This window comes from Urocitellus parryii, chromosome 7 (genome assembly GCF_045843805.1).
Source record: "Urocitellus parryii isolate mUroPar1 chromosome 7, mUroPar1.hap1, whole genome shotgun sequence".
Lineage (NCBI taxonomy): Eukaryota > Metazoa > Chordata > Mammalia > Rodentia > Sciuridae > Urocitellus > Urocitellus parryii.
The window spans coordinates 178,371,228-178,394,026 of NC_135537.1; the positions used below are offsets into that span (position 1 = coordinate 178,371,228).

General features: G+C 51.9%; 1 protein-coding gene across 3 annotated transcripts in view; it reads left to right on the top strand.

Annotated features, from left to right (window-relative positions):
• The first annotated feature begins 61 nt into the window (after positions 1-61).
• Llgl2 (LLGL scribble cell polarity complex component 2) overlaps positions 62-22,799 on the top strand; it is a 39,284-nt gene continuing 16,546 nt past the window's right edge. For 2 of the 3 annotated variants that reach the window (XM_026404813.2, XM_077800595.1), the window contains exons 1-3: positions 849-1,074; positions 12,270-12,374; positions 22,402-22,499. In XM_026404813.2, the coding sequence (XP_026260598.2) occupies positions 12,300-12,374; positions 22,402-22,499 (173 nt within the window). In that variant the 5' untranslated portion in view covers positions 849-1,074; positions 12,270-12,299. Of the gene's footprint in view, positions 126-848; positions 1,075-12,269; positions 12,375-22,401; positions 22,500-22,799 lie in introns of those variants that run through there. The other variant, XM_077800594.1, reaches the window with a different exon arrangement.

Consider the following 22,799-nt stretch of genomic DNA (forward strand, 5'->3'; position numbering starts at 1 on the left):
ACCCTCTATTTTACCCACTTACGTGATGTGCCTCCTTGCCTGCGCTGAAGGCAGGACAGCGACTTCAAAACTTTCCTCGAGTTTGCACTGACAGAAGGCTTGGGAAGTTGCAGGTCTCCTGTAAGGTACTCCAAGAAGGGAGGCTAGCGCTCTATTGTTTCTTCCCTTAGCGTAGCCCAGTCGTGGGTATAAAGGTGGCCAGGAGGCGCCATGTCCGTGTGGCCTGAATCCGGGTCACTCAGTGACCACAAGCAGCTGTGCGTGGTTAGGCCCCAGCCCCCTTCCATACCCGCCCATCATCCTTCTAACCCCCTCCCTTGCTTGAACTAAAAACTGATCTTTGTGACTGTCCCTCCACAGTAATAGAAGAGGGGAGCTAGCCCCAGGAGAAGGCGCTTGCTGCCACGCCCTCATCTCTTTACAACCCTACACGTGGGACCTGAAACCAAGTTCTGGGTTCGCCAGTCACTGTCCCCGCCCAGCGCTCTGGAGGACTGGCGGGCTGTTCCCCTTCCTTGACAGATCCGGGCGAGTAGAGGGAGGGATGGCTTCCTCCAGGAGTTGAACCTGGGAGGCGGCCGGAGACTGCCCTGTGGTTCCGGGAACTATTTCCTCCTCTTGGAGGCGGCGGGACACTGGGCGCGGCCTGTCGTCCTTCGGTCAGGTGAGAGCAGGTGAGAGCAGGGGCGGGCCGGCAGCGCCTCGTGCATATTCACGCAGGCTGCGACCCCGCCCCTGCGCTCCTGGGGCTGCGGATTGGCCGGAGCGTGGTCCCCGCCCTCGAGGGCGCCGGGCTGCACCCGCGCCCCGTCGGCGCAGGGCAGCGGGGGCGGGGCCGGCCGGGCCCGGGGGCCGGCCGCTGGGGCCCGGCGCTCAGGGTTCCGCGGGCCCTGCCGGCTCGCCCTTTATGTAAATAGCGGCAGCTCCGCCCCCGGCTCTCCGCGCCGGAGGTGAGCAGGAAGGAGACGGCCGCCCAGCTAACAGCCCGTGGGCCCGCGCGGCAGATCCAGCGGAGCCGGCGGCGGGCGCCAAGGGACGCCGAGGCCTCGGGCAGGCGCCGTCCTGGGGTTCCAGGTGAGGTGCGGGCTGGGACCCACCTAGCCCGCCCCGCCCCTTTGCGGCGCCTCGGGGCGGGGAGGAGGAGGAAGGCCGAGACCCCTGGGCTTCTTGGGCTTACGGGCGGTAGGGCTGCGCCTAGGTCCGCTGCCCGTCCTTGTCCTTGTGGTGTAGCTCCACTGGGAGAAAGACACCTGTAGAAAGTGCCGCTGGGAACTCTGTGCCTGACCCGCCCCCGATTACCAAACTTGGTATTTGGGTTTGCACAATAGTGTTGGCTTTCGGGAGCGTGGAAACAGGTGCCCGGCCGGACTGGGTGTGGGAACACCACGGGCAGAGACGGAGTCCCCGAGCCCCACGTGCAAGGCCTGGCTGGGGAGGCCCGCGACGTGGGTCTCCTGTGACCCTGTCTCCGCGAGCTGGGCTGGAGCGCGTTACCTTGCGGCTTAGCCCCTACCCTGCCATCTGGGCTCTCTCCTTGTCGGCCCTTTGTGCCTCCTAATCCCCGGACGCAGGAAGCCCGCGGGAGGGACTTCGATCTCCGGCCCTTTTTCTACCCTAGGCGGCTTTGGACACCTTTAGACAACGGTGTTGAAACTCAGTCTGAGGGGTGGGGGAGTTGCGCTGTTAGACTTGATAAAGAGTGGAAAATTCTTGCCCCCAAAAAGTGTGTCTTGGTTTGCTTCTACTGGACGGTTGGTGGAGACACTGGGCCTTGATTGTGGGCCGTGTGGCTCTTGGAGGCGTTCACCTGAGACAGGTGAACTTTGGGGGAGGAGGCTGGGACTTAGACTCAGTACTCTTTCCCTTGGGTTCATATGTTATGGCCTGTTGCCTTCACCTGGGCACTGTGGACACTGCAAGAGTATGTAACTCAGGATTCTGCAGAAGAAACTCTAAGCAGGGAGGGCATGGGTGTGTCAGAGTGAAAAACGCAGGTGAGAAGAAGAGGATTGCTGCAGAACAGTGCTGTGCTGGCACACCCAGGAGAAGCCAAGATCAGAACTGGCTTTTGAGGAAGATTGGGTCTGTAAGCTGGGATTTCCGGAGGCCTGAGAAGGCAGACATGAAAAGCTTTTTTATTTTATGGACTTGAATCTGAGTGTAGTTTCCTAAGTCATCACAGAGCTTGCTGGAGGCAGTCAGGACTCAAGCCCAGCTTCTGGCTTTGACCAGATCGTGGTTCTCTTCTCTGAAGTTAGCCTGGAACAGTCCCTTTGAGGGCCCTTGAACAGTGTTTCTAGGATCTGGGGTTATTCTGCATCTGAAAGGGAACCGAATTTCTCCTTGGGTAGCAGATTAGTGTAATTTTAATTATATTAAAGTAACAGTGAGTTTTTAATAGACCACAGTATTAAAAGAAGAAAGGGTTGATAGTGTTGGATAACCTCTGTTCATTTAAAAACAGAAAAGGGAATCAGGGCTCACAGTGAAACAAATGAAAGAATTTAGAAAGGGTAAAGTAATGCAGAAAAAGATTCTTCTTTCCTGATGGTCTTTGGCAGTCGATGTTCATTAAGATTTTTAGTGTCAAACACAAGTGGTTTTGAATCATGCTTTGTCAAGTTCTTGTTGTGTGACCTTAGCTCAGTCACTTAACCATGTCAAGCCTTGTTTTTGCAGATGTTGCTGACAAGGTGAATATATGAGCATGTGTGGCCTGCTGCATAGTAGGCACCCAAGGACTAGGACCTCATTGCTTCCCCAGGAAGTATAAAAAGTGTCAGTCACTCACAGGCCTTTGAGTAGACACCTGAACCTCTTGGAAGTACCTAATGGATTGAGGGAATTTGTTTCTGTGTCCAGAAATCAGCCGAGGGACCATGATTTTGTGGTCTTTTAAAAAGTCTCTGGAGGTCAGAACTATTCCTCTGAGATACTTTTCAGGAATTGGGCAGGGGCCTCTCCTCACCTGACATTCTGTTCCCGTTGCTCCTCTTATTTCCCTTGCTCCTTAGGTGAGCCAGGAGTGAGGGTTGATGGAGGGTCTTTCCTGAGTGCAAAGACTAATCTGTTTTGCTCCGCAGGCCTGGAGGGCTCCTGCTGTGCACTCTCTATATCCTATTGGGGGTGGAGGGAGGCGGGGCAGCACATTCCTGTGCTGCTCTGTGGTCCTTAAGGAGATTGGAAATTCCATAGTGCTCCCTTCCAACCTCACTTAGGGAGGAGGTGTCCTCTCCTGCCAGGCTTTCTGGCCCCCTGGACTCTTCTTCTGGGAGGGAAAGTGATACATGGAAAATGAAAGCTTGAACCCTCTGCCATCAGCCTGTGACCTCCTACTATCCACTGGGACACCTGAACATCCCTAACAAGAGCCTCCAGGAGCAGCTTGGGAGACTGAGCTGTATGGTCTTTCCAGATGAATCAGGAGCAGCCAGTGAGATACCAGAGTTGGGGGCCAGAGTGGAGGCCCACAAGGCCAGGATGGCTTCTCTGGCTGGCTGTTTGGAGCACACTGGTGGCCTGGACTTGGGAATTCTCAGTACTCAGCTCTGAGAGGCCCTCTTATCTCACTTGGGCAGTAATGCTGTTGGGGCTCTTCCTGGCTGAGGCATGCCAGATAGGCTTGGCAACTTTGTTTTCCTCTGCCCAGGTGCAGTGTGCAGGGAGAAACAAGGTACAGCGTAGAAGATGGTGTTTCCCGGGGAAGGGGGGGGGACCCTGCTTACTGTACCCAGCTCTGGATCCCAGGGAGCTCCCCACTTGCTGTGCCCTGTGGCCACCTCCTGGGGTGGCTTTTACTCCTTGCCCTGCCTCAGAGGAAACTGATCCTTTGAAGAGTCACCCCACTCCTTCCCCTTCCCAGGAACTATGATGAATTCTTGAGTAGGAGAGGCTTCTTTGGGTGTGGGGACAGGGAACCTGCAAGGTACCTGACTCTACCCTTCAGGAATTCGGCAGAGACTAGAGCCATTTCTTGAGGCACCTGACTCAGTGTTCCCAGGGTTTGACAAAAGGGACATCAGGCACAGATCTATTTGGCTCTGGTAAATAGTGCTAATATTTAATAATAAAAAATCTGGGATTCTCCTTTCAAAGGAGCTTGGTGTCTTGGAGTATTGGTCCAAGGCAGTAACCACCAAGATATCTCTAGCAGGGTACCTTGATGACATCCACATGGCCCAGACCTTGACACAGGTCTTGAGAACACAGTAAGGGTAGTTTTCTGAGGACCTATAGGTCCCACCTTAGTGTTCTTTGGAGTCGATGACTGGAGAAGACCTGGTTGATTCTGTGCCGTCCAGCTGTTTATTCATTGATTTAACAGGTATTTAGCGGTGCTTGTTGAGGGCCCAACATTGTTCTAGATACTGGGATAAAATCCTTAAAATGTCTCTGTCATCATGGAACTTTCTAGAGTGGGGCACATGTGTAACAGAAAATAAAGATAAGTAATAAATAACACAATAATTGGTGATATAAGTTGTGGGTTAAAAGAGCTAGAGCAGGGGCTGGGATTCCCCATGGTGGTGGGTTGCAGCTTTAAAAGGTAGTCAGGCTGAATCTCAGCAGGAAGGGGAGCAAAGACTTGGAGATGAGAGAGTTCTTGAAATAAAATAATTTGAATGCCTTCCATGAGTCGCTGGGGATTAAACTGTGGCATAGTCCCTCCGTTCTGCAGCTGACATCTCCTGGTAGTTCCTTGAAACAGCTGTTCAAGTTTTAGGGCAGGTAGGAGGCCCTAGGATGGGGCTGGACTGTATGGGCTGAACAGTCCACCCACCCCAACCCCCAGCAAGTTGTCTGCTTCTCCGATGGTTTTGCTTCTTCTAGCATTTGGCCACATCTAACTGGCCTATAGTCTGGTGTAGGATGACAGAGGGGGCTGAAGTTGCCACATGGGAATGTGTGCATTCCCACCTCCTGCCCCACTCATGGGCCCAGGAGGGATAATGGAGGAAAGTCTTCAGGAGGAACCTGGGCCAAGTGGGAGAACTCTCTCAGGGTTGTGGGATGGATAGGATTGTAGCTCCATAGGTGGACAGAGATGGGGGTGGAGGCTGACGCCATCCAGCCTACTTGTGTCCCAGGAGAGCTGCTGGAAATGAATAGAGGATTCTGGACTCAGATCAGACTTCAAGCTGCAACTTGGATTCACTGGGGGCTTGATGCCACCTTGAATCAATTATTTCATAAGTAATTGGAAGAATTAAATGAGATGCCTGAATCCCAGCAGCTTGGGAGGCTGAGGCAGGAGGATTTCAAGTTCAAGGCCAGCCTCAGCAACTTATCGAGGCTGTAAGACATTTAATGAAACCCTGTCTCAAAATCAAAAAAGCAGAAATTGCTGGAGATGTAGCTCAGTGGCAAAGCACCCCTGGATTCAATCCCCAGTACAAAAAGAAAGAAAGAAGATGATGCATGGGAATCGTCTAAAGTAGTATCTGGTCATAGTGCTCAGTGATTTTTATTTCGTAAGACATTAGTGAACAGTTAATCTGGTCCCCTCACCTGTGCCTGTGTTTTCCATGTAGGTGTGATTCAGCCCAGGTTTCCTTGCTGCTGGGAGATTGGGTTTTTCAAGGGAACATGGACCCTAGCAAAGCGGCTATGGGCATCTGAGTAGGCAGGGACAGAAACTGAGCAGTCAGCAGCTGCCCCAGTGGCTTACAGCCCTGCCCTGCCACTCCCGTCAATAGGAGGTGCAGGGTTGTTCTCACATCCGCCAAACAGGAGGCCAAAGCCACACACAGACCTCATACAGGATGTCGGGGAAGCAAGGGCAGCTTCTTGATTAGTAACAGGCTGTGGGGAGCCTGAGCAAAGGGGAGAAGAGGAAAGGATTTGTAATCCTATGTGGTGCATTCCTAGAGAGCAGGAGGGTGATGCTGGGTGTGGCTCCGGGGAGAGGGAGTCTGCTCTCCCGTGGGCCAACCAGGAGTCTTGAATTCCACCTTGGTTGTGGACTTCCTTGGGAGATCAGCTGAAATTCCTGGGCTGTCAAGGGTCCTTCTGGGGTGCTGGATCGTCTCACACCTCTAGGACAGTTCCGCCTGACAACACCTTGGGATCATAGGGGCAGATTAACTCAGGTACCCTAACAGTGCCATCAGGGAGTAGCCAGGCGACCCATCCCTTCCTTCTTCCCTGGGGCACAGTCAGCTCTGCCCCTTAGAGCAAGGAGCCCAAGACAAACCCACCCTATGCAGTTAATCTCTCTGCCTCTGCTGGTCTTGGTGGGGAGGTTAACATGTGTCCCAGAGGTAACGTGGTGTCCAGGCAGAGGATGGGAAGGGAAGACAGGGTATGAATTTTCTAGCCTATCTCCGAGCAGAGGGCTCCCTCTTTTTTGCAGGACATCAGAGTGTGGGAAGACCCAACCTAGACCCAGGAATGTTCTGCTGGCTAGTGGCAGTGAGGGGGTGATTGGAGCTTTGAGAAGAGAAGGCAAATGCTGGATCAGCTGTTTACAGGGAACTCTCAGGCTAATTCTACACACAAGGCACAGACTTGTGTAGGAAATAGATGGGGATCAACCCCAGGTCAGTGAATCTTTCATGGGCTGTCCCTAAGCCCTGGGTGCCTGGCCCTGTAGGAACAAAGGAGGAACATAGCTCAGAGGTTGGCCTGGTCATGGAAAGAACTTGTGATGTGCAGGGATGGAGCCCAAGGTTGGGTAATCTTTAGAAGCTGGGATGGAGAGGTATTTCTTCTTAGGAAGCCCCGTGTCAAAGTAGACTCCCCAGTGCCTGCCCTGTACCCTTCCTGGTGTTGAACCTGGGGATCTGGGGCTCCTCAGCCTGTGGGGCTCTGGAACTTGCTTCTTTTTCCACATCCCTCTTAGTAGTTGGTTTCACCCACCTGAGTATCTGGCTTTCTTAGCTTTTGTACCTGTTCAGATTCTACATGTGGTGTCCCTCCCTATTCAGATAAACATGTGTGCCTGTGCCCTCAGATTGCTGAGTGATGCCACCAACAGAAGTTAGGCCCACTCTCACACCTGGCCACTGTCTGGGGCTTCATCTCTCTCCCATCTGATCCTCTTATCTACCCTGCATAAGAGGCAGGAAACCATAAGAAAAGAATCACCACTAATCCCATAACCCTTGCAGAATGTAGTTTACATATGAACCTTTTGTTCCCCTAGTACTGGATCTTGAACCCACGGACACGCTATCACTGAGCTATATCCCCACCCCTATTTATTTTTATTTTATTTTATTTTATTTTTTTAAAGAGAGAGGGAGAGGGAGAGGAGAGAGAGATATTTTTTTTAATATTTATTTATTTTTTTTAGTTTTCAGCGGACACAACATCTTTGTTTGTATGTGGTGCTGAGGATCGAACCCGGGCCGCATGCTTGCCAGGCGAGCGCGCTACCGCTTGAGCCACATCCCCAGCCCTTATTTTTTAATTTTGATACAAGGTCTTGCTAAGTGCTGGGAGTCTTGCTAAATTGCCAGTTTGGCCTTGAATTTGTGATACTCCTGCCCCAGTCTCCCTAGTAGCTGGTATTCAGGCATGCACACCACACCCCACTGTATGTAAAATATTAAAAATAGACTCTACCTGGCTCACGGAAGCCTCGTACATAGGCTTCCTTTTCCCTGAAGGGTCATATGCCCTTTCCATTACAGCAATCCCTCTATCATGGGGCTGTGCACAGTTTACCTGTCCTGTGTCATTGGCCATTTAGGCCACTTCTCTATTTTCCCAGTAGCTTACTAAGGCTAGGGTAAATGTTTGTGGAGATTGATGGTGTTCCTATCCACAACAGGTGTTTCTTTTCTTTCTCTCTCTCTCTCTCTCTCTTTCTTTCTTTCTTTCTTTTTGATTTTGAGACAGAATCTTACCAGGTCTTACCAGGCTCCAAACTTGGACTACCATGTCCAGCTCCACAGCAGTTTTAAGGGATCATTTGAGCTCAAGGTGCCATTGAATGCAGGGGGAACACAGTGAGAATGGTCAGGACAGGTTCAGATGGATGACCTTTTGGAAGGTAACTTGATGTGTTCCTGGAAAGGACAAGCAGCAGCTCAGAGACCACAGTGAGGGAATGTTGGGGAGGTGGGGCTGAGTAGGTGGGGCAGCCAGCACAGGGCCAAGTCGGATGTGGCTTGGAGCGGGTCAGGGCAGTCCACATAGGCCCCTGCTCAGTCCTGTCAGTGGCTCCCAGTGGGGTCAAACTGGAATTCCTCACTGTGTCTCTAGAGGCCCCACCATTGACCCTCATCTCTCCCATGTCATTTGTGTGGGTCTCTCCGTGGCCCTGACATGTCTTCATGCTCCTGGAATCTGCAAGCTTGCTCTGACCTGAGGCTTCACAACTGCTGCTCTGCTGCCCAAACCGCTCTGCCTGCAAATCTTACTACAACCTAAGCTTCATCCAGTTCAGAGAGCAGAGACTTTGCTTCTTCCACTCCCATTCATTCATTCAGCAGTTTAGGAATGAGGCTCACCCTGTGCACTGAGGATGCTATAGTGAGAGAAGGGACAAAACTCACTGAGTGAGACAGCTGCTTCCTGTGGAAGGCTCCCTAGGTAGTCAACAAGGTTAATAAGTAAACTCTTCAGTGTGCTGAAGCAAGACAAGGTCTACGGAGAAGAGCAAGGAGGGGACGGAGGAGAGTGTGGCAGGGGAGGTTGCAATTTCAGCCAGGAAGGGCCATTTGAGCATCTGGAGGCTAAGTGTGCTAGGCAGCACAGTGAGTGCACAGGCCCTGATGAAGGAATGGGCACTGGGGCTTTCCCAATGCCTGGCCGCCAGATCTCAGCATCTTAATTTTCTTTTTTAATATTTTTTAGTTTTAGGTGGACACATATCTTTATTTTTATGTGGTGCTTAGGATCGGACCCAGTGCCTCATGCATGCTAGGCGAGCACTCTACCACTGAGCCACAACCCCAGCCCAGCATCTTCATTTTTTTGATATCCTGTTCACTGGCAGAAATCATCCCATTGACCCATCATGGTGGTACACTCCTGTAATTCCAGCAGCTTGGGAGACTGAGGCAGGAGGATTGCAAATTTAAAGCCAGCTTCAGCAACTTAGTGAAGCCCTAAGCAACTTAGTGAGACCCTGTCCCATAAAAAATAAAAAAGGGGGACTAGGGATGAGGCTCAGTGGTTAAGTGCCTCTGAGTTCAATCCTCGGCACCCCCCACAAAAAATTCATCCTATTGAGTGACTTGTCTTCTTAAAAGTTGCCCCTCCCATAACAGTGGCGCCCCAAGACAAGGCCTGCTCTGTGCCAAGCGCTGTGCCAGGCACTCTGCATTTGGTCCTGCTCCTTCTTTCAGGGGACCTGAGCAAGGTTGTTTGCTTTACGTCCCCTGGTCCTAGGAGTGGACTGAGCAGGCAGATTTATTCCACACCAGGCAGTATGGAAGCTGGGCCTGGCTTCCTGGGCTTCTCCACAGAATTTCCTTGTTTGGGGTGGGTGTCGTTGAGGGGCTGCCTGGAGGTCAGTTTAGCCAGGCCCAAACCTATCCCCCTCAAGAAGGGGGTGTGGTTTCCTGCCTTAACATGGGCAGTTTCTCTGTTGGGAGGCTACACTGAGGGCTAGGTGCTGGGCCTGCCCTGCTTTGGTTCTGGCTCTGGCTCTGGCTTCAGACCAGTGGGGGGTCCAGGTACCGTGGAATGCTGGAATGCACAGTGAGGCCATCCAGCCCTGCCTAACCAGATCTCACGAGCACCCTGTAAGTAGTGGCCAGGCTCCCAGCCTCAAACTGCTTGGTTGGTGTGGAGCTGCTGGCCAGAGGGAAGATGCCCAGTGTCCCTGCCTTTCAACTGCAGGGATATAATTGGGCATTTCCTCCCCTGCAGTAGCCAGCCTCCACTGCCTTCCAGGCCCTTTGATTAGGGAGTTAGCCAGACCTTGGGTCAGAGCTGAGTTCTGCCACTTCCTATTGGTGACCTTGGACAAGTCCCACAGCTCCGGTTCTTGTTTTCCTTATCTAAATGGGGACATTCCACTTCCTTTCAGGTAACTTCCTGCCAAGATGTTGAGTGAGCCACATTCACAAACTCAGATGCGGAGTGCAGAGGTGGTCAGGACATTGTACCAGCACACCACCCAGGCTGATCAGATTCAGGGAGGGTTTTCTCCTCTGTATAATTCAATGCGTACAGATCACCTGAGCAAAAATTTTTTAAATGTAATGACAGTATCACACAGGGGGTCTAGTACAATGCCCAGTGTGTGTCAGGTGCTTGGGGGGCATTTGGGTGGATGGCTGGGTGTTCTTCCCCTCCTCCTCCCTCCACCCACCCTTCACCTTTAAGCTGTGTGGGGTCCTTGGCACAGATGGCCCTGTGGCCTCTTGTCCCCTCCCTGGAGTCTGAGTACCTTCTCCTCCTCCAGGCAGTCACTCCCAGCTTCCTGGAGATTCTGACCCAATGACCTCGGCCCAGGGGTGGGAGAGCCAGCTCTCCTGGAGCCCAGGGCTAACACCCTCCCCCATGGCTGGGCTGGAATGTGCGGCGGCTCAGCTGTTTGTCCAGAGGCAGAGATCACTGCCTGAGTCTGTTTTCACTTCCAATCCCAGGAGCCCCCACGGCTCTCATGTGTGTTCTCTGGCCTGCTGTGGGGCCTCAGATCAAGTGGGCACCAGGACTTTCCCAGCTGCCTGCACTCCCTCAGGAATGGGAGGCTTCGCTGCAGTCTGGTGCCCCCACACACCTCCCCCTTAGCCCCCACTGTGAGCAGTGGTCTTGTGGTTGTCTTGGAAAACTGGTCACCGGTGTTTGGTTTGGAGGTAACTGATCCTTTCACTTGTGCTGGGGGTAGGCTTCTGCCTCTATTTTACACATAAATGCGAAGAGAGGCGACCCCTTCCAGCATTGCAAGCCCTAGTTCCTGGCCAGAAAACCCCCAACTCTGACATGCATATTGCATGCTGTGAGGGGTTGCCTCTAAGAAGCCCCAGTTTTAGATCCATAAGGTTTTTTGATATGCAAAGTCCTGACCTGGTGCCCCCCTTCCACTGGGGATTGAACCCAGGACCTTGCACATTCCAGACAAGTTCTGTACTACTGAACTACATCCCCAGTCTCGTTTTTAATTTTTGTCACGTTAGAAGCCAAAACTTTCAGGCTTCTGCATCGGAACCCCCCTCCCCTGTGTGGACTATGCCCTCTGTCTGCCCTATTCAGAACACTTAGCACACTGAGCTGGCCTGTCTCTACCTGCCCTGCCCAGATCAAGCTTCTCTGGGTTAGGATCTGCTTGCCTTCCCTTTATAATCTAGTGGAATGAATGGTGCCATTTCCAGGGTGGGCCTGAGCCCCTATGTTCCCAGAGACAGGCCTTGGTGTCTTGTGGTCAGTAGGAGGCCCTGCTGCTGGAAGCCGGAAACTGGAACTTTCCCCTTCCCCCAAGGATAATCCAGAAATAGTTTCCTCTTGGGCTGGGAATGTGTTCTTTGGTGGGTGGATGGTTTGGGGGCTTTGAGCTGGTTTATTTATTAGGTGCAGATTTCTTTTCTGATTATGTTCCACTTGAGCCCCCGGGAAAAGGAGCCCTTCTGAGCCTGCCCCATCAGATCCCAGGGGAGCTGGAACTGGGAGAGCCAGAGACAAGATGATGCAGAAATCAGCAGGAAGGCTGGGGTACAGCCTGCCATAGAGACCCTAGCAGCCCCCTGGGATTGGACCTGGGTCCCAAGCACCAGTGGCTGGACCAGCACCCCTGACTGAGCACATTGCCTTCTCCTCTCCACCAGGTCCTCATTATTGGGGCTAGTTGGAAAAAAAACAAGCAAGAGCCCCTTGAGAGCCTCCCTGAAATTAGAAGGGTAGGTGGCTCAGGTGTGCTGGCCCAAGGTCATCCTGCTGTGTTCTGGCCTGGAATTGCTCCAGGCCTCTCCCCAGTCCCTTAGAGCTCTGCTCTGTGGGTGGGAGGACAGCCTTTGCATTTCCTTCTTCCCACTGGCTCTGGAGGGTGGCTTGTGAAGTTTCCCTTTCTGGTCAGCCAAGTTTTATGGTTTTCAGAAAACAGGTTAACAATTAAACTAATTAACCTCGGGGCCTGCTGGCCCTCCTTGTTCCTATAAAGCCAGGCTAAATGGCTTCTTCCCCTAGCTTCTGCTCCCATTATAAGCCTGGGCAACATTAGAGCATTAACCAGCCAGGAACAGGCTGGGGCCCGGTCCCCAGGTCTCTCCCACTTCCCCTGGACCACGCTGTGGATGAGCACAGGAAGCCACCAGTGAAGCTGGGCTTGAGAAAGGCCTGAGGCAGCCAGGGCTCAGCATCCCCTTTGGTTTCTGCAGGTCTCAGGCAGGGGCCATAAACTAAGCAAGATGAGGCGGTTCCTAAGACCTGGGCACGACCCTGCGAGGGAGAGGCTCAAGCGGGACCTTTTCCAGTTTAACAAGGTAAGTAAAGGGAAGCAGGAGACCTCAGTTCCTCCCAGGGCTGAGGCTGGGGCTGGGGTCAGGTTTCCTTCACCTGGTTGAAGGTGCTTACTGGGTACTGCCCAGAGGGTCCCCTTGGAAATCTGACTTTGGAAACACTGTGGTTACAGGGCATTTCTGGGCAAGGGCAGTGGGATGCCGGGAGCTGGGATTCCTTGTCCTGGTCTCTTGCTGGCTGTGTGACCTCTGTGTCACTCCATCAAGCCTGAGTTTTCCCTCCTGTGAAATGGGCATAAAACAGTCTGCCCTATCTACCTTGTCACAAGGCTGCCAAGGAAGCTTAGGAACAGAAAAAGATGAAAGGACATTGACCCAACTCTGCAAAGTATAATAATGTTCCTGGGATACCAGGGCCCTTGGGGCCCAGGAAGCACAGGCCTGGCTGCCCCCTTCATCCTCAAGTTGCCCCCAAAGAAAAACACAGCTTTTCCTGAAGGCTGACCACCTGGTTCCTTCTGGTGGGCTCCAGGTCTGTGTGAGAGAGAAGGGATGGTGAAGAAAATGAGCCAGAGTTGGCTTTTGGATACCCCAATTTTGCTCCTAAGGCCCTGGAAGTTTCACAAGGCTTGTTCCTGGGTGCTGAGAAGACCAGCTCCGGCCTGTAAACAGGAGGCTCCCCGCGTGGCTTAGTTCCTCACCAGTGCCACCTAGCAATCTGGAGCTGTTTGGGGGTAATTAGCCTTCTGTCCTCTGCTTTGATCTCTGCCCCCAGTGGCCTGCAGGGAGTACACCATGATGCTCTCCCTCAGGGTGGCTGACCCTCCAGGACATGCCCATAGGTGGAATTCTGGCTTTTTTTTTTTTTTTTTTTTTTTTAATGGTGCTGGAGTTAGAATCCTTAGCCTCAAAATGCAGGACTTTGGCATACTAAGCAAGTGCTCTACCACTGAGTCACTTCCCCAGCTGGATCTGACTTGTTTTAGGGGCTTCAGTTTGGAGTTTTCTTTCTCAGAAAAGGAAACAGTGGATATTGGACTGGATAGTTGGGAAAAGGCACCTCTCCTTGTGGAAAATGAGGAATTCTCTTTAGTTGGCTTTTTGTGGGTCTGAGAATGTGGAAGAGGCTCATCCGCTTCAAAGCCAGCTTTGCCTACAAGCTGCAAGACAATGTCCCTGTCACCCACACCATACCACAGGCTCGTTAGGGACTTTATGTGTAACCAGATAACTTCAGTTACCTAGGCTAAGTGGCCCGGGAGTGTTAGCTACTGGGGGCTTTGGGTGACGATTTCCCTCCAGATCCTGCTGTATAGGGATAGTGGGTCAGGAAGCCCAGCATGCCTTGCCATTTTCCCCTGGTTTTCTTGACTGCAGGGGAAGGGGTCACCAAGGAGCTGTGACAAGGCTATTTTCCTCTGGAATCAGAGCTTTTCCAAGTGAATGCTTCTCTCTGTGGCTTGCTTTGGGTCATAGAAAATGAGGTTGCAGGTTCTGGGAATAGGGGAATCTCATGATACTTGGGGCCTGCCATCCTTACTCCTGAGAGAGCCAGGTTGGGTACCAGATATGGGTCTCAAAACCTCAGCGTCTACCAGAGCACCTGGTTGACCCCATGTGCTTCTGTCCCCCTTGATGATGCTAGGATCTCTCACTTGGAAAAGATGGCCAATTCTAGCAGAAACCTGACAGACAGGCTCAGCAAAAGGATTAACCCCCACTCCAAGTTCCTCTGTGCAGTGGATAAGGCCAGGGTGAGGTTGGAGTGGAGGATATTTCCCTTCATAATTCCTACTCCCCACTGGTTGTCCCCAAACTTAAGAACCCCACCCCCAGATGTGACATGGGGTAGGTGAGGCTTCTAGAATTCTTGCCTTCTCTGCCTCCTCCTTCCATTCACATGCAGGAAATGTGCATTGAGCACCTACTAGGTATATTCCCTAAGTCTGGGGACTAGCAATCTCAGGTGATGGTGCCTTTGCCCTTCAGGAATTAGGAAGGGCAGTGGACTGATGGCCTGGAATTCCATGTCTTCTAGTGAGAAGGAAGGGGAGAATCTGAGAGGGCTGGTGAGAGAGTAGGGAGTCATAAATAAGTCTCATTCAGGCTCTGGGAGCCAGAAGGTTAGCACTAGAAGGTGAGGCCACTTCCTGGAGGATCTGGGACCTGTCGTGGTCCTACCCATGGCAGGCCCTCCCTAGCCCCAGGCTTCCCCAGGGCCTGTGGAACAGAAGGGGGGCCAGAACCTGGAGTCTGGGCCTGGATGATGATGTTGTAGTAGAGGGACACAATATCTCTATTTATGTGGTGCTGAGTTTAGAACTCAGTTTCTCACACATGCAAGGCAAGTGATCTACCACTGAGCTACAACCCCAGTCCTGGGCCTGGATTTTGAGCAGGGAAGTGAGCAATCCTGTCGATAATTTAGAAAAGCTGACACTGAGGACATTTTCACTTATTGAGTGAAACAGGTAAACTCAGCAGCTGGGAGACATCCCAGGGACAATCCAGAGGAAGCAGGTTGAAAGGCAAGGCAAGAGCATGGCTTTTCAACCCTGCACTGGCAACAGCTGGCAGAGACTGGGGCTACCGGCCATGACAGCACCTCAGTGTCTGAGCGATCCACTGGATCCTTACACCAACTCTGTGGGCTGGCTTCTAGGATCATCACTGCTACAGGGCTGTTCCGAGCATTGTAGAATGCCTAGCATGATCCCGGATCCTACCCACCGGATGCCATTTGTGCCACCCCCAGGTGTGACAGCCCCCAGTGTTTCTAGACATTGTCTCGTGTGGAATGCAGTTGCTCCTGGTTGGGAGCGGCTGGGACGGGGCACTCTTCAGGGCATGAGATCCATTGGCCTGGTGACAGAGGCAGTGTGGAGGGAGGAGGCAGAGCACAGGGCAGGGAGGTGGATCAGGATGGCTGTGGTGTCTGTGCTGGGAGTAGTGGTGCCAGGTGCTGGGAGGGGGAGCCCAGGGGCAAGTCTGAAGGAAAGTGATACGTGTTGATGGTTTGGATCTGGTCAGAATAGAAACAACAATGAATTCTATTCACAGAACCCGTGGTTAGTGTTATCCTTGGTACCTGGCTGCCTGGTTCCCCCACTGCATGACCTTGGGCAGGTCACACACCTCAAGACCAGAGATGATCCTAGAAGCCAGTCCACAGAGTTGGTGTGAGGACTCAGTGGATCCCTGCAGACACTGAGGTGCTGGACATTAGTGGTGGCTCCAGCCTCCACCAGCCAGGCTCTATGGGTGTCATTGGCTTGAGGTTGGATTTGGGGAGCCTGAGGACCTCAGCTGAGGGAGGGTCCAGCATTCAGTACAGAGCTGGACCTTGAGTAGCATGTGGGCCGCTGGTGTAGGTTAGATGCCGGTGAGAGTCAGCCTCATGGAGAAAGTCTATGCCTGGGGACTCTGCCCACCTCTTCTGAGGACTGCATCCTGAAGACCATTCTGCAAGGGACTGTGTGGTGGGGATGACGTTGGCACCATCTCAGGCTTATCCCCAAACAGATTGCAGATACCAGCTTCTTTCTTTTTTTTTTTTTTAAAGAGAGAGAGAGAGAGAGAATTTTTTTAAAGAGAGAGAGAGGAGAGAGAGAGAGAGAATTTTTAATATTTATTTTTTAATTCTCGGCGGACACAACATCTTTGTTGGTATGTGGTGCTGAGGATCGAACCCGGGCCGCACGCATGCCAGGCGAGCGCGCTACCGCTTGAGCCACATCACCAGCCCAGATACCAGCTTCTAATCCAGTTCTGGGCTTTTCCTTCTAGCACCTTCTGGCCAAACTCCTTTCTGCCCATTACCTGCAAGATACATCAGAGCAGGGACATTGCCCTAGTCCTGAGAGCTGCATATACCTGGGCAGATGTTGTGACTGTGACCAGAGTCTCTGAACTTTGCTAGAGGCTGGCTGCCAGAGGGACAGCTCCATTTCAGCAAGAGCTGTGTGCCAGGCATCAGGGGACTGGGTATGGTGATGAGGAGAGGGGACTTAGAGCCAGATGACTTGGTCTCGGCCCCAGCTCTGCTGCCTTTTTATTTTGTGGTCATGGACATATTACTGAGCCTCTCTGCTCCTCCATTTCTTCATCTGTAAAATGAGCATCATGACGGCTCCTATGTCCAGGCTGGTGTGCTGAGTTTAATTGCTTAAGACAGTGTCCAGCACACTGTTAAGACCATAGCAAGATTTGCCTTGTCATTGATCTCATCCTCATGATGACTCAGAGATAGATGCTGTCCCCACTCCACAGGTGAAGAAACAGGCCTCCAGGGCTTCCAGAGCCTGAGCATATTCCAGCAGATACTGACTAGGGATGAGGACGTTTCTGTCCAGGCTGTGTGGCTTTAGGTTGGTTATTTCACCTCTCTGAACTTCAGTTTTCACTTATAAAATGGTCATTTACCATGTGTGTTAGGTCTTCAGGACGCATGAGGAGATAAATGAGTCTGCTGACAGGGCCATTGAGGACCTAATGAGGGAGCAATTCCTCAGTGGGAAGGAAGTGACAGGGGAAGGGAACTTGTTTGGCAAAGTAAAACCCTTTCCTTGAATACAGCTTGGACTTGCTCACCTCCCTGGTGAAACCTGAGCACATTTGAGCCAGCCACGCCCATGAGGGTGAGCCTGCAGAGGTGGCTGCCCAGGACCTTCCTGCCCAGAGCCTGAACACACAGTGTGTTCCTGACCAGTTGCCCCTGCCCAGGGCCAGATTGTTTTGTCTTGGCTTTCCAAAGGCTGGGCCCCTGGTGTCAGGTGACAGCCACACAGGGAGGGCCAGGTTGCTTGCCAACTGCAAGGAATCTGAGCTGGACCACACCCAGTATTGGGAGAGCCACCTAGCCAGCCTGGTGGGTGTGCCCCTGTGGCCCTGCACAGCCTCCTGGAGCTCTGGTCCCTGACATTTCTCCCCCCACCCCGTCCCCACCCCGTCCCCACCCCTGACAACTATCAGGACTCTTCAGGTCCTTGATCCTGGATGGGGCCCTCCCTGGCTGAGGGCAGGATCAAGGGACAAACAACTTTTGTGAACTTTTTTCCCTTCTGGGGACCTGGACCTGGATCCTGGAGCTGGGGAGACAGATGGCCTTTCTCTCCCACACCCACTAAGGTTGCAGTTTGGCCCCTCCTGCGCCTCTTTGCTCTCCTTTCCCCACTCCCTGTCACAAAGGCTTATTGTTCTCTTCTCCCTTGGTAGAGGTCACCTGAGCCAGGTAGCAGCGTGGGGGCTTGGGTGGGGGGATGGGGAGGATGTTCCCAAGGCTGTTGAGCTTTGGGCAGCCTCCTTGGATTCTCAGCTGGAGTTAGTGGGGGTCCTGGGTCAGGAGGGCTGGTCTGGGAATTCAGTGCCCACCTGCCAGGAGCTGTGCCTGCTGCCCCAGGCTGAGCCCCTGCCCCTCTTGACTACATGGATGCTCAGGGCTGTCCGTCTTCCTTGGAGGGAGGCCATCTGCATACTCCCTCTTCCAGGGTCCTAAACAAGGCTGGGTGTTTGCTATCCACATGGACCTTGTACTCCAGTGATGGTGGAGAGGCTTAAAAGGGTGTTAGGGGTTGGGGGAGGGAGGACAAAAGTGTGGGCAGGGTACACTGGTTTGGGACAGCTGGGGCAGGGGTGGGGTGCCTGACAGAACTTGGTTCCTTCCCTTACCGGGTTTCCCTAGCTTCTCTCTGACCCTTTGATTGATTGATAGATTGGCCACTCTTCATATCCAGATCTCTCCTTCCCTGTCCCAAAAAGTTTTCTCATACCTTCCAGCCTAGCCCAGGTCCCTGTACTGAAAACTGCTTCATTTAGAGATTTGTGCGGGATTTTGTGCGTGTGGTGCTGGGATTGAACCCAGGGCCTTGTGCATGTAAGGCAAGCACTGTACCAGCTGAGCTATAGCCCCAACCTAGCCCTTTTTATTTGGAGACAGGATTTTACTAAATACTGATGCTGACCTCATGCTTGTGGTTGTCCTGTTTCAGCCTCCTAAATTGCTGGAGGTACAGCTGTTTTATGGGTCGATTTGCATACCCTGAGCTGACAGGTCCCTAGGGAGCCACACTGCTTATATTCAAACCAGCTCTCTTGGGCTCACTCCCCTTCTTTTGCTCTTGAAGGAGCCTCATCCTCCCTCTGTTGTCTGTGTAAGGTGTCCCAGGAGATACAGCAGGGATGCCGCAGAGGAAGCTGGGCTTCGGAGGCAAGGCCTGTGCACTGTGGCTGAGCAGAGCCTTCCAGGCTCCTAGGTGGCTTTCCTGAGGGTCTTGTGTTCCACCAAGGACAGCCCTGCTCAGGATAGTCAGGGTATCATCCTGTTGATGGGAGAGAGCTGAGACCCAAGAGCAGAATGGCTTACTAAGTGAAGAGGCAGGAGGGGAGTGGAAGCCTAGTGGGTCTGACTTACTGCCTGTTCTGAATGGCCCTTTGCCAGAGAAAGGGGATGGGAAGGAGCGGTGACTACAGTGTCCCCATGACACTGAAGGAATTGAGGAATGCGTGTTCGTGATGGAAGAATGGGCCCAACTTCATTGTCTTCTTGTGAGTTGGAGAAGAGAAACTGACCTGCAGGAGGGCCTCAAGTGAGAGATGTTCGGAGAAGTGCCAGTGAATTGATGGGATCTGTGACCTGGGAGCCTGACAATAAGCTCCAGATCCAGACCTCATAATCCCAGCTACTGAGGAGGCTGCGACAGGAAGATCGAAAGTTTGAGGTTAGCCTTTGCAATTTAGTGAGACCCTGTCTCAAAATAAATTTGGGGCTGGGGATTGTTGCTCAGTAGAGCATTTGCCCAGCATGCACAAGCTCCTGGGGTGATCCCCAGCACCAAAAAAAAAAAAAAAAAAAAAAACTGCAGAACTGTTTTTCTTTGGCTTTAGTTTCCTGCTGATGCCCTGAAGCAGAGTTGTCCCAGGATTGGTGCAACAGGACTGTAATATGAGCCTTGTAATTAAAAATTTTCTAGAAGCTGTATTATAAAATCTTATAAACATTTGAAATTAATTTTATAATATAGTCTCTTGAATCCAGTATATCCAAAATAGTGTTCTTTTGACAGGAAGGCAATATAAATCAATGAGATTTTTTTTTTTTTGTAGTGGGACACAATACTTTTATTTATTTGTTTTTTTTTATGTGGTGCTGAGGGTCAAACCCAGGGCCTCGCACGTGCTAGGCGAGCACTCTACTACTGAGTAGAGCCCCATGAGATTTTTTTACTGTATTTTTTTTAATACTAAGTTTTTGAGATCTGGGTGTATTTCATACTTTATAGCCCATCTGAATTCAGACATAAATTTTCCTTGAAAATGCTAGAGATTTACAGTTGAAAAGGAGACTGGAAACTTTCTCCTGACCCCAGCCCCTTTTCTGTTGGGGCTGGGGTTGCAGAAGACCGCTCATCTAGCCAGTTCAAGGTGGGCTCGATTCTCAGCACCACATAAAAATAAATAAATAAAATAAAGGTATTGTGTCCAACTACAACTAAAATAATATTTTTAAAAAATACTCAAAAGAGTTTTCCAATAACTGAATTGAACATCCATTCTTATATTTAAATTGATTGAAATACAGGAAAGTTTAAAAGATAACTTCTTGGGGGCACTAGCTGCATTGCAAGAGCTCTGTAACTCCTCTGGCTCCTGGCTGCTGCTCTGGCAGCCAAGGGTGGGGGGCCTGCTACTGTCCACCAAGCTCTGGAGGATATTTCCCCCAGAGTCTTCCAGATTCCAAATTCCACAGGCTTTACCCTGAACTGCTGCTGGCTGTGATGGGAAAAATGGCGCCTTCTCAGGAACCTACTCCTATCTCTGGCAGCTGGCTTCCTGAGGCCCCTGCAACCTGTGGCTGCCTGAGGCCTGGCAGGGCCCCCAGGGGAACTTGTCCCACACAGCCTATCTGTTCCCTGCCCTCCTTTTCAAGGAGATGTTTACATTCCAGATACTCAGCTATCTACCCAGGGCTTTTCCAGGGCCTGCATTTTTTACATAACTGAACTGGGACCTAGACTGGCTTAGAGGCTCCTGCAGGGTCCTTTATGCCCTCCTGGCTGTCCCATCCAGGTATATCCATTTGCTGTACAGACTCTTCCCCCTCCTCAGGGCCCCTTCTCAGTTGTACAGTGCTTGCTTCACAGGCACAAGCCCTGGGTTCAATCCCCAGCACCACAAAGAAAAACAGGAGTGGGGGTGGGGGCTTCTAGCTCCAGAAATCCCAGCAGGTCTTGGGGCTTTCCTTCAGGCCTGACCCTGGCCTGGGCCTCCTCTAGTGAACCACAGTACTGGACTAGCCTGACCTGGACTGGCAGAGGCAGGCAGCCTTTGAGTGCCAAGCTGTTAGGCCTGATGCACAGGGGCCTGATAGAGCTGCTCAGGATGGCTGGGGAGGCCCTCTTGTTGCTCCGCGTTTGGGGCTTGGCAATTTCCTTGGTTAAAAGCAGTCTGCAAACCCACTGGTTGGCATGGCTGTGCTCTACTCCAAGCCCTTAGCAGTGTCTGTGTCCCCTGGGGGTTGGGAGTAGCTGCTTAAGAAGCAGCACCAAGAACCTTCCCCCAGGCGGTTTGTCCATCTGAAGCCTGATGTTCACCTTCAAACCTTTTCAACCTGCCTTTTTACCTGGGGCAGCTGCCTCCCAAAATGCCCCGAGGGTTGCCCACAGAACCGTGGTCAGTGCAGTTGGCAACTGCAGAAGCTCTAGAAGCAGACTAGCTGTACCAGAAGCTCAGGTAGTGAGGCAGCTCCACCTTGAGAGTATTCTCCAGCTGTTGAAAAGTCGCTTTCCAGCATTTACCAACCAGGCGACAAAGCTACATGTGCCTGGGTGTATCTGTGGTGTGATTGGGATCATGCTTCTGCATTATTAAACTACATGGGGGCTGGGTGGTGGCTCAGCGGTAGAGCGCTCGGCTCCCACGTGAGAGGCCCTGGGTCCGACCCAGCACCACATAAATAAATAAAATAGAGATATTGTGTTCAATTATAACTAAAAAATAAATATTAAAAAAATAAAAATAAAAAAAATAAACTACACAGGCTGAGGTGTGGCTCAGTGGTAGCACATGCAAGGCCCGGGGTTCTTCCCCAATACTGCCAAAAAAACAAAACAAAAAAAAGGCCGAGGGAAAAACAGAATAAAACCTCATTAAAAATAAGCTAAGCTAGGTGCAGTGGTGCATGCCTGTAATCCCAGCAAGTTGGGAGGCTGAGGCAGGAGGATCCCAAGTTCAAAGCCAGCCCCAGCAACTTAATGAGGCCCTGTCTCAAAACAAAAAGGGCTGAGGATGTGGCTCAGTGTTTCAGTACACTGGTTCAATTCCTAGTACCACAAAACAATTAAGTAAATGTACACACGTGTACAGTCACAAGCACAGAAAAGACTCAAAGGATATACTTCCCAAGTTAGCAAGGACTACTTCTGATTGGGGGATCAAAGGGTAATTCTTGTTTTTTTAATACATTCCAACATTTCTACAGTGTATGTTACTTCTGAAATAAGAAATGAACAAAAGCATGTACCTGCAGCCATGCTCCAGAAATCGCCTCTCTGGAAAGGTGGTTGAGAAGAACTGTGACAACCAGGGCCCTTGATTTGAGGCAGCAAGCTGGAGGCAGAGGGGGCCTTGGACAGTCCAGACTCGGGCAGGGACGCCAGGATGCTCTCAGGGTGTGGGGTGGACCTGGAGCTGTAGCACCACTAGACTTCTTTCTTGAGGGACCGATGTCTCCATGGTGCCACTCCACACCCTACCGCAGGAGGGTGGTTAGGCCTGTCAACAACCAGGTGCACAGGTGGAGTTAGGGGTCTTATGGAGTGATAGGTGGCCAGCATGATGCCAGGAATAATAGCATGCAGTAATGGTCAGGGTCAGAAATGGGCCACAGAGGTGGGGCGTGGATGGGAGGGGTGTGAAAGGGCCCAGGCCTCTCCTTCCTGTTGGGCTGACTCTGGGCTGTGGTTCCACCTATCTATCACTAGCCCCAGCCATGGCAAGGCAGGACACTGAACACAAGGACACTGAACATGTTTGGTCTTCGTGCCTCTTATTGCAGACCGTGGAGCATGGCTTCCCACACCAGCCCAGTGCCCTTGGCTACAGCCCTTCCCTGCGCATACTGGCCATCGGCACCCGCTCCGGAGCCGTCAAGCTGTATCCTTTCCAGTGCCCAGCTCCCACCAGCAAGTGGGGGGAGTGAGATTTGAGATTTTTCTTCTCTCTCCTAACCCATGGGCTATTGGAATAAGAGCAAGATGTTCCTGATCTGGTTTTGAACGTGATTTTCCGGGGGGATGGGGTATAATTGTTGGAGGGGTGAGAGGACTGGGTATGGTGAGCTGTTGTGTGTCCTTCTAGGATTGAAACTGGGGAGGGATGGGTTTGTTTAGTCTCCTCTTGTTCCTTGGTTCCCTTTCTCACCCACAGCTGGATATTTCAAGAATGGAGCCCTAC